This window comes from Tinamus guttatus, unplaced genomic scaffold (genome assembly GCF_059628265.1).
Source record: "Tinamus guttatus ecotype Peru unplaced genomic scaffold, ASM5962826v1 Tinamus_guttatus_pri_ptg000240l, whole genome shotgun sequence".
NCBI classification, from domain to species: Eukaryota; Metazoa; Chordata; class Aves; order Tinamiformes; family Tinamidae; genus Tinamus; species Tinamus guttatus.
In genome coordinates this window covers 15,575,964-15,593,523 of record NW_028288774.1, presented here as the reverse complement: position 1 = coordinate 15,593,523, position 17,560 = coordinate 15,575,964, and the positions used below count along the sequence as shown (strand labels likewise).

At 37.5% G+C, this 17,560-nt stretch overlaps 1 protein-coding gene across 1 annotated transcript in view; it reads right to left on the bottom strand.

The window, feature by feature from the left end:
• Positions 1 to 1,679: 1,679 nt before the first annotated feature.
• The window catches only part of INSC (INSC spindle orientation adaptor protein), a 79,567-nt gene continuing 63,686 nt past the window's right edge, over positions 1,680 to 17,560 (bottom strand). Inside the window, exons 8-12 of the mRNA XM_010225545.2 lie at positions 16,940 to 17,118; positions 6,882 to 6,948; positions 3,452 to 3,607; positions 2,907 to 2,983; positions 1,680 to 1,808 (exon numbers count right to left, since the gene is read on the bottom strand). Of these exons, the coding sequence (XP_010223847.1) occupies positions 1,680 to 1,808; positions 2,907 to 2,983; positions 3,452 to 3,607; positions 6,882 to 6,948; positions 16,940 to 17,118 (608 nt within the window). The remainder of the gene's footprint in view (positions 1,809 to 2,906; positions 2,984 to 3,451; positions 3,608 to 6,881; positions 6,949 to 16,939; positions 17,119 to 17,560) is intronic.

The window sequence follows — 17,560 nt, the reverse complement described above, 5'->3', positions numbered from 1 at the left end:
TCTATACAAAATATTTTATATCAGGAAAGTTTATTTCACGATTTAAGGCATGCAAGGTTCATACATGCATTTCTGCTCAGTGACAGATCAGTCACACGTTTCATATTTTGAAATCTGTACAGTGCGACACACCTACTTCTTCAGCACTTGCGAGGAACTGCCTTAAAGTATGTAAACAAAGCAGAATTCATCTCTGCTCTTACTAGAAAACCATATCTGTAAAAAATCTGAGCTCATGCTTATCTTTGAGGGGTTGCTTATGACAGAAGATGTATGTTTTCTAATGTTTTAAAATTTTCATTCAAAATATAGTTCATAATTTAATAAAAAGATTACAAGGAAGATGCATTAAAACAAAATCTTCTTGACCCATATACTCAAGGTAAGAAAAAAAGCGGCCACTATTTGTCACTGCTTGATGCAGGCCAAAATTCTCAAGAGAGAACAAATCATGGAAGACAATCATATCTCAACAATTATCCACTGCCTTTCATCTAAGCCTCATATAATACTAAATAAACATAAATGGATTAAGACGCTTAACATACCTACAAAATCTATAGACAAAGTATTAACTATAGTCAAGAAAAATCATACTTACTCTTTTGGCAGATGTCCTAGTAGCCTAAAGTTGCCTGATAATAAAGTGATCCACAGAAATAGTTGCAAACCATCAAGAAACAAACTACAAACACAAATCCCAAGACTTCAAGTCTTGAAAATCAGCTCTTGAAAAATCTCTCTCATTTCACATTTTTAGACTAGTTAGAAAAACAGAAAATTGGAAATTTAAGTCATAATCAATTTATCTGCTCTGATTATTTAACATATGCACACACATTTTTTTCACAGAAATAGTACTTTGAATATTAAGAACATATTTGGACATAAACACTTCCAGGGAGTAAGTTATTAACGAGTGAGAAATTTACATCTTATTTTGATATCTTCACACTCATAATCTATGTTTGATTTCAGGAAGATTTTTCCAGAAACCTCTTAATTTGTTCAGGAAATTTGAATTACATGCATATTAAAGAAAAGAGCTGTCTGCAATTATGTATCCTATGATGAATCATTGTCTACAGTTAAGAATGTCCTCTTAGCATTAAAAGCCAGTATTTGAAAATTTCTTAGGATATTACCTTAGCTAATGACAATTAGGCTTTTTCATAATTCTATTAAAACACAACAACAACAGTCATTAAGTGGACTGAGACTGTAACACCTCTTTCATTTTAAAGTATATTCTTGAAGCTCTAAAAATAGTTCTTGCCTAATGAAATGAATGCATAAGATTAATATATTTCTTCCAAAGAATGTAAAATGCTCTAATCAGAGTAAAATAACAGCAAGAAAACATTATTAAAAGCATATAAAATTAGAGCACCAAATGCTTGGCTTCATTACCTTGAATCAACTCTGTTACACAAGACAACTTTTTGTTAGAATGCACTGATACGGTCTGCTGACATGTTCAGATATGGCAGGAAAACAAGCTGAAGTTACCTTTGTAAACCCTTGAAACAAATTTACTTATTCTGTTTCTTTGTTACTACAAACCACATGTTTGTGGTTTTAAAATAAATAAGTCATAAATAATAGGCTAAAACTACATAAGATTGTATACTATTATAGTTTTTCAGAAGGTATCTTCCTTTGAGGTTTTTGGCTCATGTTTATACAAAGCTCTCTTCCATATTTGTGCATAGCAGAAAGGAATCCACAAGTCTGGGCTTTACCAGCTGCTGAAAATCTGAATCTTCAAGTCTATCAGGACTCATAATTGCTAGTCGTCGTAAGGCTGCCTGCAAAAGCAAAACAACACAACAGTAAGAGCTACAGACTGACAAACTCTTCATTGCAGGAATTTCTAAATAATAGCTGAGACTTGAAAATGACCTCCTTTGCAGGTCCATGGACTCTAACCTGGCTACTCTCTCACTACTGGGTTCATGTATCACATAAATCTTCCCTCAAATGCAGCTCTTAAACGGCAACTCTTACTGAGCACATTGCTTTTAGACAGGAGCAACAGAGACAGTGGCATCTTAAAATTTAACGAACAAAAACATCCCAAAAAACTGGGGTGACAGTCAAAGAACTTAGGTTATAAACCCATCTCTGATTTGCTGCATGTCTCACACTACATCTTTGTGCTTCAATCAGCCTTCTCAGCTTTTGTCTTATCTACGAAAACTGTGAGCTGTCTGGCTCAGAAAACACCTCTTACTGATGTTTTATGAAATGCCCATAGCAGAAGCCTTTTGGACACTAGTACAAAAGAAAGAAACCTTACATTTCAAACCATCGGGGAACAAACATTCAGATTATGAGACTGCAGAATAGAAAATGTGGCAATACATTAGCCTTCTTTTGACCACTCTTTGGCTGGACTCTATTATGTCTTAAAGTACAGTAAAGAAATGTACTCTAAGAAAAGAAGTAGAGGTAAGTAGAAAAATGGATTGTAATGAAAAACAGAAAATTCTTTTCCCTCCTCTCCCCCCATTTCACATAAATATTTCTGTGTGTGTGTGTGTGTGTGTGAGAATGTTCACACATGTACAGAAAACGGCTGGAAATTCTGTGATTCAAGGCTTAGCAAAGAACAAAGAGCATTAGAGAATGGAACTTGAGAACTATCGAAACCTTATAGTCTGAAACGCTCCAGTGAATTTTTGATTCCTCTGTATTGTGAAGATGAAGCCATTTTTGCTAAAGTGCCTGCCTAAATCTCTAATTAGAAGAGAAACAATTGACAAAAATATGCATAAGGGTTGCAAGATACCATGGCCTATATTTGAAATGTTACTGCAATACTTCAGCATTTTGAAATCTTTTGGGCTGGGGTTTCAGCATTTTTCATGATAAATAATGAAGGATGATAAAAAAAATGTACCTACCAGACATGCCACTAAAACAGAATCACTGTTATTTCTTTCTGTTGGTGATCTGCAGAGTTTGATTAGGCGAGGAATACCTGAGTGACCAGAAGAGTTTGGGGAGAAATAATTTAGAAAATTTAGAAAAACAATCTCCTTATTTTGTTTTGTTTTTTAGGTATCTTATATTTATCTTCATAATTTGATATGGTTTCTAAAGCAAAGATTATATGCAAATACTTTCGGACTGTCCATGGAGATATGCAGTTCAGAATTGTCTTGATTAATAACAGCAAAGCATAAACAAATGCAATGTTTTTACCCTGCATTGCTCTTCCACAAAGAAAATAATGACCTCCTTTCCTTCCCTATCAATCATTCCACAGTCCCATAAAAAGCTTAAAAAGCTCTGGCCAAAAGAATGTGTCACTTCCTACTAGTTTCACTATATTGGAAACTGCAGGTTTCCAACTGAGGTACAGTTTATAAAGAAGAAAAAGAACTTCCTTGACTGGCAGTTCCTCCCTCTTTTTCAGTCTTCCATTAAGCAAGTGATACATCCTTACAGCTGAGTTTTACAGCTGCATCTGCCACCTCAGGATCTCGGCTGAGTCGCGCCAGTGTAACTGCAGATTTCTGCTGGACTCGCTCACAAGCAGCAACTTCTGCTGAATTTCCTGAAGATGATTTCTCAAAGAGCATTTCCAATAAAAGCTGAACACCTACAAGGATGTCAAAGCCAGAGTTAGTCGCTCTCCTACTAAAATTTCACTCCAAAAGAGTAAAGGGAAAAGTGAACTAGGTAAATACAGATCAATCATTGCCTGAATAATCCATGAAAAAATGCCTAACAGGGGCTTGCAAGGCTGCCATGAGGATTTAGGTACATCTGATCTGGGTAAACTTCATTTTCACGGGGAAACTATAAAGCTTCTGAAACTAAAAAAATGCTCAAGCTCTCTTCCACTTCTGTTCAACCTGCCTTGAAGCACACTGACCAAAATCTAGCAGTTAGCATTTTAAATGGACCCAGTAAATTTTTGAAACATAAAAGCAATTCTTTAATTGATTCTAAACTAACCCAAGGGGATTACTAACTTTAAAATGTGTAGTCATAAATCTGAGGTCTCTATATGAAGCTCTTTTTACTGAACTACAGGAAAATAACCCTTTTTTCAGTTTATGGTTTTTTTTAAGCAAGTCTTTAAAAAGGTCCCCTTCAAACAGTTCAAATACATAAAGCAATCACCATTCTAAATACCCTTCATGAAGGAAAAGAGAAAGCTCTGGCCTCGAGTTTACTGTGTTGCAGTTCTCCAGAAAAAATCATTTCGCTCATGGTAAAATGATTTTATTTACTTAATGTTGCCTGTAGGAGCTGATATTGCAACAGGACAAAAACAGATGAGACTGTGCTGATTTATATTTTCTAAATTATTTTAAATGTAAGGACAATTATGTGCTATTAGGCTCCATATGCCATCAGATATTCAGATTACTTTAGCTAGCATCAGAGGATTCTAACTATTAGAACATTTGCATAAATAATTAACAAAATTAACATCAGAATTACACAACTAAATAATAATCAATTGACATACAAAAATATCAAGTCAAAGTTGAGAAGAAAAACCATTTAAACTCTTTCACATCTAAACAGCCTCCTCAACAGTGTATTTGTGAATCTGGCTTCTAAGCAGCAGTTCATTACTGTAGCATTTAACCAGACACAAGGGCTTTTACACACAAGATGAGTGTCAAACCTCATAAGCCTGAGGGCAAATGCTTCTGTGTGAATTTCCACTAAAAGGTGTGTAAACAAATCCACTTTGCCATATACATACTCTGGTTAATTATGTATTTCACTGAGGGAAGACTTGAGCAAACACTCCTGCTTTCTTCTGGGAAACAGAATGGGTTATTTTGGCACTGTTGTTGGGTTTTCTAATCATTTTGGGTCCAAGTCATACTTACAACTCCCAAATGGTGCACATGTGCATGATGAATATGCAATGACTAGCCCAAGTTCTTTTACAGTTACTTGCAAAAGGTAATCAGTAGGATCCTGTTCCTGTAAAGTACTTCATGCCTGAGTATTGTCTTAGAATCTTTCTCCACTTTTGAAACTCCAGAGACGTAACAGGGATTTTCTCCTGATTTATACAGCTTGAGAATGAACCAGCTCCTAGTCCTGATTGAGAGCAGAACTACTGCAGCTCTTCCCAGGGCTTGGCACTCTCATGAGCTGAATCACAGTGGACCCACATTGGTCTATCTACTCTTCGGGCTGAGCTTCATAATTCACATATACATCTCCACCTACTGCAGCAGCTGGCAAGACCTAGGCCTAGTTAGCAAAGCTGTTAGCAGAAGCCCACGAGCTTTAACTGACTCCCTGCTGCAGCAGAATTAAACAAAATACAGCTAACCACCTGTCCCGAACAGAACAGTTTTTGGTGTGCTCCAGGAAATACAGGCAACCTGCCAAGCATCAAGGAGTACAAGAGTCCAGTACATGTCCAGAACAAATTCCAAGTGCAGTCCAATGGCAACAGCAAATCAGAAGACAACAGCTCAAATCAAACAGACAAGTCACCAACCATGTATTCTGTACCCTATCCTATAATTAAGGACATCTAGGAATGCTGGGACCTTACCAAGTTTCTGAAAAGATCCCAGGGCATCCCACATCCTGTGTGGGAAGCACACACTGCACAGCAGAGGCCACCACCAGCCTGAGGGATCTCTCTCCAGAATTGCCCCACCTCTCCCACGGAACAGCGAGGTCAGGTTAGAAACCACAAGGCCAGCCTGACCGGCTTCTCCTCACTGCACCAGCTCCCTCACAGGACAGGAAACCTGTGTAATTCATAAAATTGCATACATCTGTGACTGACATACTTTAGTACCCAAATCTGTTCAGCCTCCACACTCCTCTGGTCTCAAATATTCAGTGCACAGTAACTATGGGCACACATGGATTCCATGAAGCAAACTGGTTGTGTTTGGTCCTTACCAGTCACAGTTATATGCACAGAGCTCAAATTTTCCACTGAAATGCAAGAAATGGCTAAATCCAATACTATATAGAAAATGGTCAATTCTATTTCAAGAACCACTGCTAAAAAGGGCCTTTTTGAAACCCCTTCTCTCACCTACAATCAGTAATCTCTCAGATTCAAATGGAGCAAAATTCAAACCATTCCTACCGAAATATTAATTAAAAAAAAGGGGGGTGGTGGTGCTGGGGGGAGAGGAAGGAGTATTCCTAGGACAGAAGCAGCAATAGATGTGATGCTTCACACTTACTGAATATCCCAACTAGTAAAAAGCTGTCGTAGTATATCACCTGCCCACAAATTTGCTGGAAAGTGTGATATTAAGTCAGTTATATCCTCCTATATCATCATCCACAGAATTATTAACCTAACTTCTCAGCCTTCTGGTGGCCCTATAATGCCCAGGTTCTTTTCTAAATAATGAACTTCTCAAAACATTATATTTAAAGGAGTGTGGAAAAAATGCAGTAACTGCTTTACAATAATAAAAACATTACGTCTCAAAATTTATAGTACTTTTGAATACTTGTGAACAAAGTGACATAAAGCGCAGGTATTTGTAGCTCAGAATCAGATGATGTCTTTCAATATGTAAGAACTGCCACCTTACACAGTGTAATTCATAAGAACAAAGGTTTTGGGAACGCTTCACACTAGTCTGCATTTCATCTGTGGGTACATAACACAAACTAAACAAAATTAGCAGTATGTTCAAAGGTGCAACATTATCTAAAGCAGTGGTAATTTATTTGAAGTGCATAGAACCACCCCACAGACTCATTCTGCATTCTGCACCAACATGTACTATCCAGCTGACACAGGCTTCACTAATAACAGTTAATTTTGCAACCTTTCTCCTTTACTTTGTATTGCTCCTTTGTCATTTACCCCCATTCTCTGCAAACAAATACAGATATAATTCAGCTAAAATACGTACCATTTCCTTGAATGATTTCTGATGCACACTGGTCCAACACAGACATGTTTGCCAATATTGTTACCACCTGTTATTAAAAAGAGAAGGAAATATGAAGTATTACCTTGTATTTCAGTAATGCCACTGTGGTTTCTAAAACCAGCACGGCAGAACTATGGCAAACACAGTAAAATGAAAGAGCATTCTTGTAGGCAGTCAACCATCCCCTACCTCTGTGATTCCTCAGGAGTCTTTATCTTATATATGGTTGCTAACTGAAATTTGGACAACCAGAAACGGAAAAGCCTCCTTTTCCTTACACTCCCACACCACTGCATAAAGGCTTGCCATACAGAGATCTATGCAGCAGATTTCTTAAACAGTCACATCAGTAGAAAGAAGATAAACATATGAAAAAACCACCGAGCAACCAAGCAAACAAAGCTGCAGACCTATAAAGAGTTCAGCCAAAAGCTGCTGTCTGTCAAGAATAAATTTTGCAGTCACACACCAACTCAGGCAGAGCTCAAAGTGAAGGCTAAGAATTGGTACATAGCATACACTCAGTAAAAGTGAATAATTGCTATGCTTCTGTTTCAGCTGAAATGTGAAGGAACCCTCACAAAAGATTTGAGCTTTGAGCCCTGATTCAAGGGGGATTTAAAAAAAAAAGTCTCCATCTTTCTGCAGCCATGTATCATGTGCACGTCAAAGAGCTGCCCCAAACTGAGCTAGACTCAGGCATCTGTTTGTGCTTTTCCTGAGCTAAGACCAAAGTTAGCTTTTGTACCAATGGAAGCGCTCTTTGAAACCCTGACCTACAGAATATCTGACCATCCAAAACAGCACTGTTTTTAAGATCAGGCACAAAGCAACTAGCTTAAGGTAATTCAGCAAGCCTTGGACAGAGACTGGATCATGTGAAGCTGTTGGCTTTCAATCACCTACTCCATTCACTGTTATCATAGGCTTTCTCTCTGGCATCCCACAACATATTCTTTCATTTTTTTAGTGCTCAAATAACTTGCTTCCTGCATGCAAATACATGTCAGTGTTAACAGTAAATGGAAGAATAAATATTATATATAACTAGAACACAAAACAGAAGTAATACTCTTTCTTAAAATGTTCTTTATTTTCTTTCCATTCTAATTGAGTAATGCTTATCTGCTTCAAAAATAAAGGTAAGTCTGAGAACTGGCTATCACATTTTAACTGTAGAGCATTAGTTCACAAACAAGCAAACTTCTTAGATACATGAAGGTAGGCATGAGATCAAATCACCATTCTGATCTCACTTTGCCATTTTAGTAACAAGGATGACTCATATCTGATGCTGTGACATAAAGGTCTTCCACTTTTGGAGGTAGTGTTATAGTGTCATCTCTCTGAATAAATATACTTACTTAAGATGCAAATGAGTTGCTGAAACTCTAAAGAGTGACAGGTAAAAATATGGTAACTCAGTATATGTCTATGTATTTATTCCATATTAATTATTAACAGTGTATCAGGCAGAGTGTATATGTTTCTCATTCTAAATTATATCCTGTTAATGAAAATTACTTCCTCTATGAAGAATCTATACCCCATGTGGCTCTCTCAGCCACAGATGAAGAATTCAATTAACCACAGTTTGAATACGTGCCAATTATTTCACTGCTCAAGTTATTTTGTCTAATAAGCATTTTCATATGTAAAAATATTTTGTGCATTTCTTATGACACAAAAAATTGAGTGATGGTTATAGCTAAACCTCAGACACCTTTGCTTTCTTTGATCATGCAGCCCCCTATACTTTATCAGATGCCCATGTTCTAGCCTGAGGGGTTTATATTTAACTTTGTTCAGAGGGGTTCATATATGGTCTGTTTACCATATATGGTCCTATCAATAACTGTCAAGTTCAATTATAGATTAACCCACTCCATATAAATAGGCTTTTTTTTTTTCGCCCGAGCAAGACACATTTTCCTGAGATGTGACCAATACAGACATAAACATGAAACAGGATCATGTAAACATGTAATAGGTGAGCAGGATCAAGAGTTTACTTAAAATATTATACCTCTCCTATACTTGCCTGCTTTATAGTTGAGTATATAGGCAGCTTACATGAAAATTTCCCTTTGTAGCAGAGACCAAAATTCAAGAAAGTTTATTACTAAAGATGAACTCTCTGGAGAAAAACACAAAGTTACATGTAGCCTCAATTTGCTTTGAAATTCAACACTTTGGGGAGCACTAGTATTAATGAAGCCTGATTTCTTTTGGATATACATTTGATCACACACCATAATCAGAACATTTCTAATGGTATGTCTTCCACAGTAGATTATTTTTGTCTAATGATGCATGGGCTCATGCTGCAATCTTTAGCTCAACCTCTCTCTTTCCATTACATGTCCCATCAAAGGGCAAACAGATAGACATTTAAAGACATGGAGCACAAACAAGCACACATACATACAGGTGACTGTCGAAGCCTCATTTGCACCGAGAAAATAGATGAAAACTATTGGAAAAAAAAAATAGGTAAGGAAGCCTCTTTCAGAATTAAAGAAATAGGTATTTTAGAGTCATAAGATTAAATTTATAATACTCAACATACATCTCTAGCATACAACTGCAATATTTAGCATCAGTTTAATTATGCTTATAAAAAACATCTTGAAGAAGCTGTTGATTCATCATATCTGGAATTTCTTTAATGAAATCATTTGCCAAACCTACGGGAGGATTCTTAAGAGTGCTGCCTTAGAAACCATGTGCTACAACTGAAGACCCAACGAAGGATAATTTCCCACCTTGGTGCCTGCATTTCTACTACAATATTTCTCTCAGCATTTTTCCTTCGGTGTTGGTCTTATTTTGAGTATCTAATTCCCACAGTGATTGGGGGATATTTTTGGATTTATTTCACGGCCAATTAAGAACGCAGCTTATTCACTAGAGTTTGGTGTCTACTCAGTTACCTCTTGATCTTCTTTTTTGGTAAATTAAACTGATTTATTTCAGATCTGCACAGCTATTTCTGAGACTTGTTACTGCTAGTTTTCCAGTTATTCAACATGCATTTTATGGGAACACATATTCAAAAGAATTTGCAATACCAGGCCTAACTAACAAAGGAATTACAGTACTCAAACACTGTAATAACGAAAACCAGAGACAAATGGACTTGATCAACAAATAACAAACTGCCTAATAGATTTGCTTGACACGAGAGGAAAACTGAACTATTCAGGTCAATGTCACGTAATACACACTACAAAAAGCCAACAGTGTAACAGGCCTCTGGCCTTTCTGTGTGCTCCCCACGTAGCCACTGATGTGTGCTGAGCACTACCACCCAAACCATGTAATAGGGAGACACGCTAAAATATTACACGCCACAGCAAGAATTTTCAGAACTCATTTTTAAGCATCTCCTATAGAGGCACCGATTCATCAAAATATTTAACATGCAGATACTGCCAATGGGAATAATATGTTTTTTCACCAAGTTGAACTGAGACCAATAGTTAATTTTCAGAGCTTAAAAAAGCTCCCCAAATCAGAACACTTTGAAAATTCACCTTTTAACCACTCATTGGTAAATGAGGCATGCAAAATTTTTGTGTTTCCACCCACCCTTTAAGTATACAGCAAATTTTTCTATTTAATAAATAAGGCATTGTTGGCACTGCTGGTGACTAATAAACAAAACCTACTTTTATCATATGAAAAGAGCTTTTAGTTCCACACAATATCCCTCCATCCTCCCAGTCTTTCACATCTACTGAATTTAGGAAATATGAAACTTCCTTTTGATTTCTGTGGCCTGATTTTCACTGAACCATAGGAATTACAGTTCTGGAGACCGATTCAAATTTGAGAAACCATACGGTAAAATAAGAACTTTTAAAATAGTTTTGTTCAAAATGTCTTCAAAGAAAAAAAGTCAGCTTAAGGAAGTGCTTATGATAACAAAACGCAATCACAAATACTACCATCATTTTTCCTTTTAAACAATTAATGCTCATGTTCATTAACCGGTGCACAAAGACGCTAAATGTTTATTACAAAAGTAAAACTAGAAGAAAATGCTCCATTATAAGCCAGGGAAGTACAGCCACTGAGAGCATAAATTTTTCAGTAGCAGAGAGGTTTAAACCTAAAGCACATGTAAGAAAAAACAGGCTTCTTTACTGCTTGAGATAATTCATCCTTAACAGGGGAGATTTAAGATGCCCTAGAAGTGCCTCTCATTAGTGTGAAACCAGCTACTTGGGGAGAAAGGTGCAGCAGCATGTGGAAGATGAAAGCACACATTTTGGGCTGTTAAAGAGGCAGCATCTCCCACTTTTCATGCCCCCATGCCTCGCCTGGAGAGCTCTACCGAGGTGAAAGGTATGATGGCAATGTATTTTTATTGATAATAAAGGCACACTGTTTAGTAGTCCCAACATAAATAGACATAAATGAGAATTACCAAGTAATTTATTGGAGTGGCAAAGCAGATCAATACAGAATTGCTAATCTTATTTACTCCTTTAAGGCTGATTCATCACTAAGCAAAATTAATTTTTCCTACATATTATAAGTCTGTGTGGTAATTCATTCAAATTAATGCCACAAGGTTAAGCCAGAGTATGACTGCAAAATTCCAGATACCCACCTTCAGGGAGAAAGGGGCATGAGCCAACTAATCAGAAGCAAGATGGAGTTCTTGTTTCTGAATGAATATTAAAAATACATAAACTGATGATTCAAGATCAGCCCACCTAGAAACAGTAGAACAGTATACACAGCAGGAACAGGAACTTCTAGGAATTTTCTCTGATATATAATATAGCTTAAAAAAGAAAACTTAAATCCCTATGGATCTGCTGACCATTTCTTTATGGGAAGAATTCAGTTTCCTTCCTAAAAGTAGGGAAAGAAAGGTACCTAGGTATGCAGATCAGTGGGTCTTTCTGACACCTGACTGATAAGAAGCAAACATCCCCATTAAATAGTAACAGAAGTTACAGGCAGGATCTGCTGGCATATTTGTCTAGGTCCAGCTATCGAGGTGCCAGGGAGCTACATCCTTGGAACTCAGAGGCAGAGCAATGGAAACTAAAACTAAACTGATCTTGCCTTTGGCATGAGACACATCCTTATTACATTTTAATTTACTTGATAATATTGACTAAGCTAGTTAATTAGAAAATAGGGCAACCTTATTCTCTCTTTTCTTTTTTAAAGACACCCAAAGGAATGCATCTTGTATGGGGCATGTTCCTTAAGCCAAGTTACACAACTCAAACTACTCAAACAAGCCAGAGCTTGTGTCTCGCAGCTCTGATAAATTCTGGGGGCCACAGTATCTCATGTTTCAGATGAAAATCCAGGATATTATCCATCAGACTTCCTTCTTGGTACTGGAAAGCATCCTTACTTAGGAACTGACTCAGTCAACCCAAGACACCTGGTCTCCCTAGAGTAAAATAGAATTTGGTCTAAGCACCAGCACACAGTTAGAGGAAACAATTTTGCTTGTTTATCTGGATTTATCTGGATCTGCATTGAGGCCTGCGTATGCAGGAATAAGCTTAACTACTCCCAGGGCAGGAATCTACTTCAACTGCTGCTAACCAAAGAAGAGTGGTCAAGAAGTCATTTCTGCTGCCTCTCCTTGAAGTTTCTTACTGGAGAAGAAAAAAGAATGGGGTAAGTAATGGGAATCTGTAGAAATGTTGTTTAGGTAAGCTCACCTCCTGAGAACTGAGATTGAAATCATAACCTCCTAGATAGTGACTCTCTTTTGAAAAAAAAGTACAGTGACAAAACTCAGAATATTCAAATGTTGCTATCTCATCTCCTGATGGATTGAGGACGAAAAGACATCAAAAGCACCAAATGCATACACAACCATCTCTTTCTTACAGCTTTATGTTGGCTACAGCCTGCAGGAAATTCTCCTGCTTCTAGTATTTGCAGTAAACAGATAACCCTGCTTTAGCACAGCCTGATTGCACTGTGAATCTGGCAAGCAGGTAGAAAATAAAAATTGCAATGAATCGTGCTGACATAGTGGGCTTCCTCTAGAGAGGCTTTACACTGAGTAAGCACACTGACTGCCCAACTTTACAGATGATTAAACAGAAATGTACAGAAGTTAAATTATTGCTTCAAAACCAGAGCAGCAGCAAAATTAGGAATTGATCCCAGGAATTAGGAATAAATCCCACCACACAGAACTATGAAAGAATATCAAAGAGTTCTTCAACTGACCTGAAACTTCCCTCTTCCAACTGAGTCTCTCATTTCGCATGTTGGAGCACTTTGCCTACATCATATCTAATCCAAAGCACAGAATTTTAACTAAACAGTCATTTCGTCTCAATCAGTAAGATTTGGTGTTTGAGAGATTTAATGTTGGACCTCTGACATGTAATAATGTAACACTATGTTCACATGTAAAGACTGTGCTGCATTTTTATCCACAGTATGTAAATATGAAAAAGAGTGTTGAACTACAAAGAGGATGTGCAAACATGCACTTCAATCATTTGGGATTATTAAAAAACTGCTTGAAGGACTGCTCACCTTCTTGCAGATGATCAAAGTAATTTTAAGAATGAGACAAGAAGCTTAGGTCTACTGATACCTACGAGGGACAGAACTATCAACCTCCGTCCAACGGTACCACACGCATTTCTTTTCCGGGAAAGACCAGCTGACTGTGCCACATTGGAAGGAGTATTTCTCTTCTGATCCAACTGGGAAAGGAAGCTCCCTCCCATCCTTGTTTGGTTCCAAGAAGAGAGCTATAAGGGCAGGAGCAAGGACTCTTCCAAGAATCCCTTTCCTCCAGTGAGCAGCAATTTTGTTTCATACTTCTTGTCAGATGTGAAAAAGAAGGGCATCTAACATGGACCACAATGCTCAAACTCTTGCATATCTCATATTCTTAATACACGCTTGAATATCCTCAGCCCACACTGGCTTCCATACATACGGGAAAATCTGGACAGCACTTCAACAAAATGAGTCAGGAATTCCAGAGTCTGTATGACCACAAACAGAAACAAAGCACACATAGCAAGGAGAAATAAATTGTCCAGTATTCAAGAAACTCAGCCTGAGAAGCAGGACTGTTACCTCCTCCTGTAATTCAGGCTGAAATTTGGAAAAAGAAACCAAAGGAAGCTGTTAATACACTTGTGTCTTTAGAAAACATTGCTCTCTGTCTTTCACTAGGACCTAGGCAACATTTTACAAAATCAAGATTTCTCCATCCTGAAGTAACATCTGTCTCCACCTACTTTTTGACCCTTCAATCTCCAACATGACAGAAAAAAAAGGGGAAGACATAAATGTCTTGAACAAATGGAGGAATGAAAGAAAGGATGTGAACCTAGAGGAAGAACAGTATTAACAGCTTCAAATATTTATCAGAGCAGGTCTTAGCTTAAAAGCCAGCACATCTCTCAGAAACAGGAAATATTTTAGAAGTCCACTTCCATCTCAAATCTCTTTGGAACAAAATTCACCGATTTTGAAACTAGAAATAGGAATAACTACTTCAGAACTGATATGTTCACTGCACGTTAATTCTTTGTCTGCCTGAATAGCAGACCAGAAACTGTTAGACTGCACCTCCACAACTTCACAGGTAAGGTGAGAATACTTGCTGCACTGAGGAGACAAGTGAGAATGTATAGGGAAAAAATTTATTATTCATAAATATATTGCACAAACATGTATTTCACATTTTTTCTAGGTATGGTCTAGGTAAAGCAGTCCCTGAATGATGAAGCTTTTGGTTAAACCCTTCTTCTGACAGTGCTTAATCTCCATTGAGACATCTGACTGTATACATTACCCAGATTCAGTAGGGTGCCAACCCTTCTCTAACAAGAATAATTTGATGTTCCTTTAAGGTGAAAAACCTGCTATCCAGTAAAAAAAAGTATCCACAGTGAGAAAGAGTAACACATTCATACCAATCCTGATCTAAAACCAGACACTAAACATTCTGGAAATTACGGCTTTGCCCAAGAATTAAAAATAAGAAGTTTTTTGTTATAAAACTAAGCGATTCTAATGTGATAGTACTGGTCATAGATACAATACAGGCAGCCATACACAGATGAACATGTTTATGATTAAGACCAACACTCATCTCCTGGATTCTCACTTGATCCAATCTAACACAGCATGAAGAGTAGAGGAAGAAGTTGTTTTTCAAATAGTGAAGGCTGAAAAGTTTATTACCACTTTCACTCAAAACCTCTCAGAAGTAAGACAGCAACACTGGCAGAGGTACGTGAGCAGGAAAACATTTTCTGCAGGCAGCAAAATGTTACCTATTTATACCATCATGTAGGTGGCAACTAATCAGTTCCAGCTTCCTTAAAAAGGCTATACAGGGTGAGGATAGTGTGACTTGTTTAAGAAGTTTAAAGAAGTTTAAGCAAAACAAAATAAAAAAGAATAAAAAATAAAAAGAGAATAAAAAATGTTCTTTCATTTCAGCCATCCTTCTCCTATTTTTGGCTTAAGGATGACCACGCTTCAGGCTGTTTCAGTAAATTACTTTTTTTATTATTATTATCATCAGTAATGCCAAAGCAGTGATGTACTTGGAAGAAGTGGGTATATTTCTGCAGGATAATTGTGTCACTTAAAGCTTTCTATTGAAAATTGGGAAGTTTAAGTTTGAGAGGCTCTATTACAGTATTTTATCAAGGAAGGAATAGGAAGAGGTGCTGGGGATTAGGATGCCATACTTCATGAAAGGATGCCATTTACAAGTTTTCTGATACTCTAGCTAATGAGATGTCCTGCAGGCTGGAAGTTGCAATACACTGTCAAGCAGTCTACTACCAAGGAAGTGGTATCTATTCCTTTAAAAAACTGCCTTTCTCATATGAAGAAAGAGCTTTCTACGCTCAGCACAGAGCAAACTGAAAATTCAAAACTGGAAATCAAAATTATGAGAAGGCATAGAAGGAACAAAAGATCATGAAGGATTGTACATATGAAATAATAATATACAGCAAATCAAACAGCTGAGATACCTGGTAGCCCCCAAAGACTAATAGGGTGGTTATGGTCTACACCATCTTTTCATCAACATTCCTGAGCTGGAAACATACCGTGTGTTCTTAATACAAGCTAAAATAGCCCTAGTAACTCCTTCTTACAATAGTAAGAAGTGCTTCAATAATCAATCCTATCCAGTAAGAGTCTCTAAGGTGCTTTCATTTCCACAGCCTGGTTCTTGCTGAAGGGTGCACAGAGTTTTCTATGGTCATACACATCCTCAGCTCACTATAAACTAGTCCTGGACTAATTCAGAAGTGGTAAGAGGATAGACTGGTCCGGATTGAGTTCCAGGCATATATTCTGAGATATATTCTGAGTTATATCTGCAATGTCTCATAAATCAGACAAGGTTGGCAGAGCTGACTAGCAAACTCCGTTTAAGTGTGGTAGTTGCTGAAACCCTCAAGCAGCAGAGAGGGATGTTTCTCTGCTGAGCACATCACTAAGAAGCCAAAGAAGCCATATAAGCCATGCTCCTCTGCTAAACCCCACTGCATGACAGTGCCTGACTGGCAGAGAGGAAAGAAGAATCCTCTCTGACTTCATCTGTGCATTAACACATACCTTAAATTTTACGCAGCTGTTTAAAGAAAAAGCTGGAATGTGTAAAAGGGAAACACAAAACTATCTCAGTGGTGTTTGCCAGGAAAATTTGCAAACCAGCTGTCATTTAGGTCATGATCCAAACCTAAACAACGTCAATAGACTGAAGATCAGATCCTTGTTCAGCTTTTGGAGCTGATCCATCCTTGAAACGACTGTATATTTAGGTACCAGCCTCCAAACATGTACACATCTATCTTGTTTGCCTCAGAGCCTTCTCTGTCAAGGTTTGAACATCTCCTTGTGGAATAACACTTTTACACTGATCATTTCATTCAGTGTTTGGCTCTCTGACAGATTTTACTATATTATAGCAGACACGGAACTGAAAACGAATGCACTTTAACAGTGATATTGACTGCTCAGACATGGCACCTTCCTGAGAAACTGCTCACCTGATCCCGGGAATATGGAGTATCCACTATCTGTTTGTCTGAACACGCTGCTAGAAGAATCTTCATTGCATTTAACTGGAGCAACATCTCACAAGCCACAGTGTCAAAGAAAGTAATATTGGCAAGGGCTGCTGAAGCTAGCAGGAAAACTTCACCAGATGAGGCTTCTTGGCACAGTTCTAGGAATGCAGAAAGTTGAGAAAAAAAAAAACAGCCATTCCTTCTCTGCAAAAGTCATGCTTGTGTGTTTCAAAGCATTATTTCTCCGTCTTGTGCTTCTGAGATTTGTACCACAGGCAGCAAATACAGTGAATACGAACCTAGAACACTGAATCCTCCTAAGCATTCATCTAATTAATGAAATGACAGTCTCAGCGTACCATTCTACAGCAAATAAGCCACTGAATGTTGCTCAACATAAAATTTTATACATCTAAACAAAATCAGAGACAGGAGGCAGATGTCTAACAGTAATTGACTCATAAGATAATAATTCTGTTATGCATCTCGATCCTTAGAGCAAGATATACATACGCTGCATGTTTCAATCTATTCCTCCAAAGTAGGAGACTGCCTAGCATATTTTCCAGCTTCTGTAAGAAGTGCTGAGGACAAAGCCAT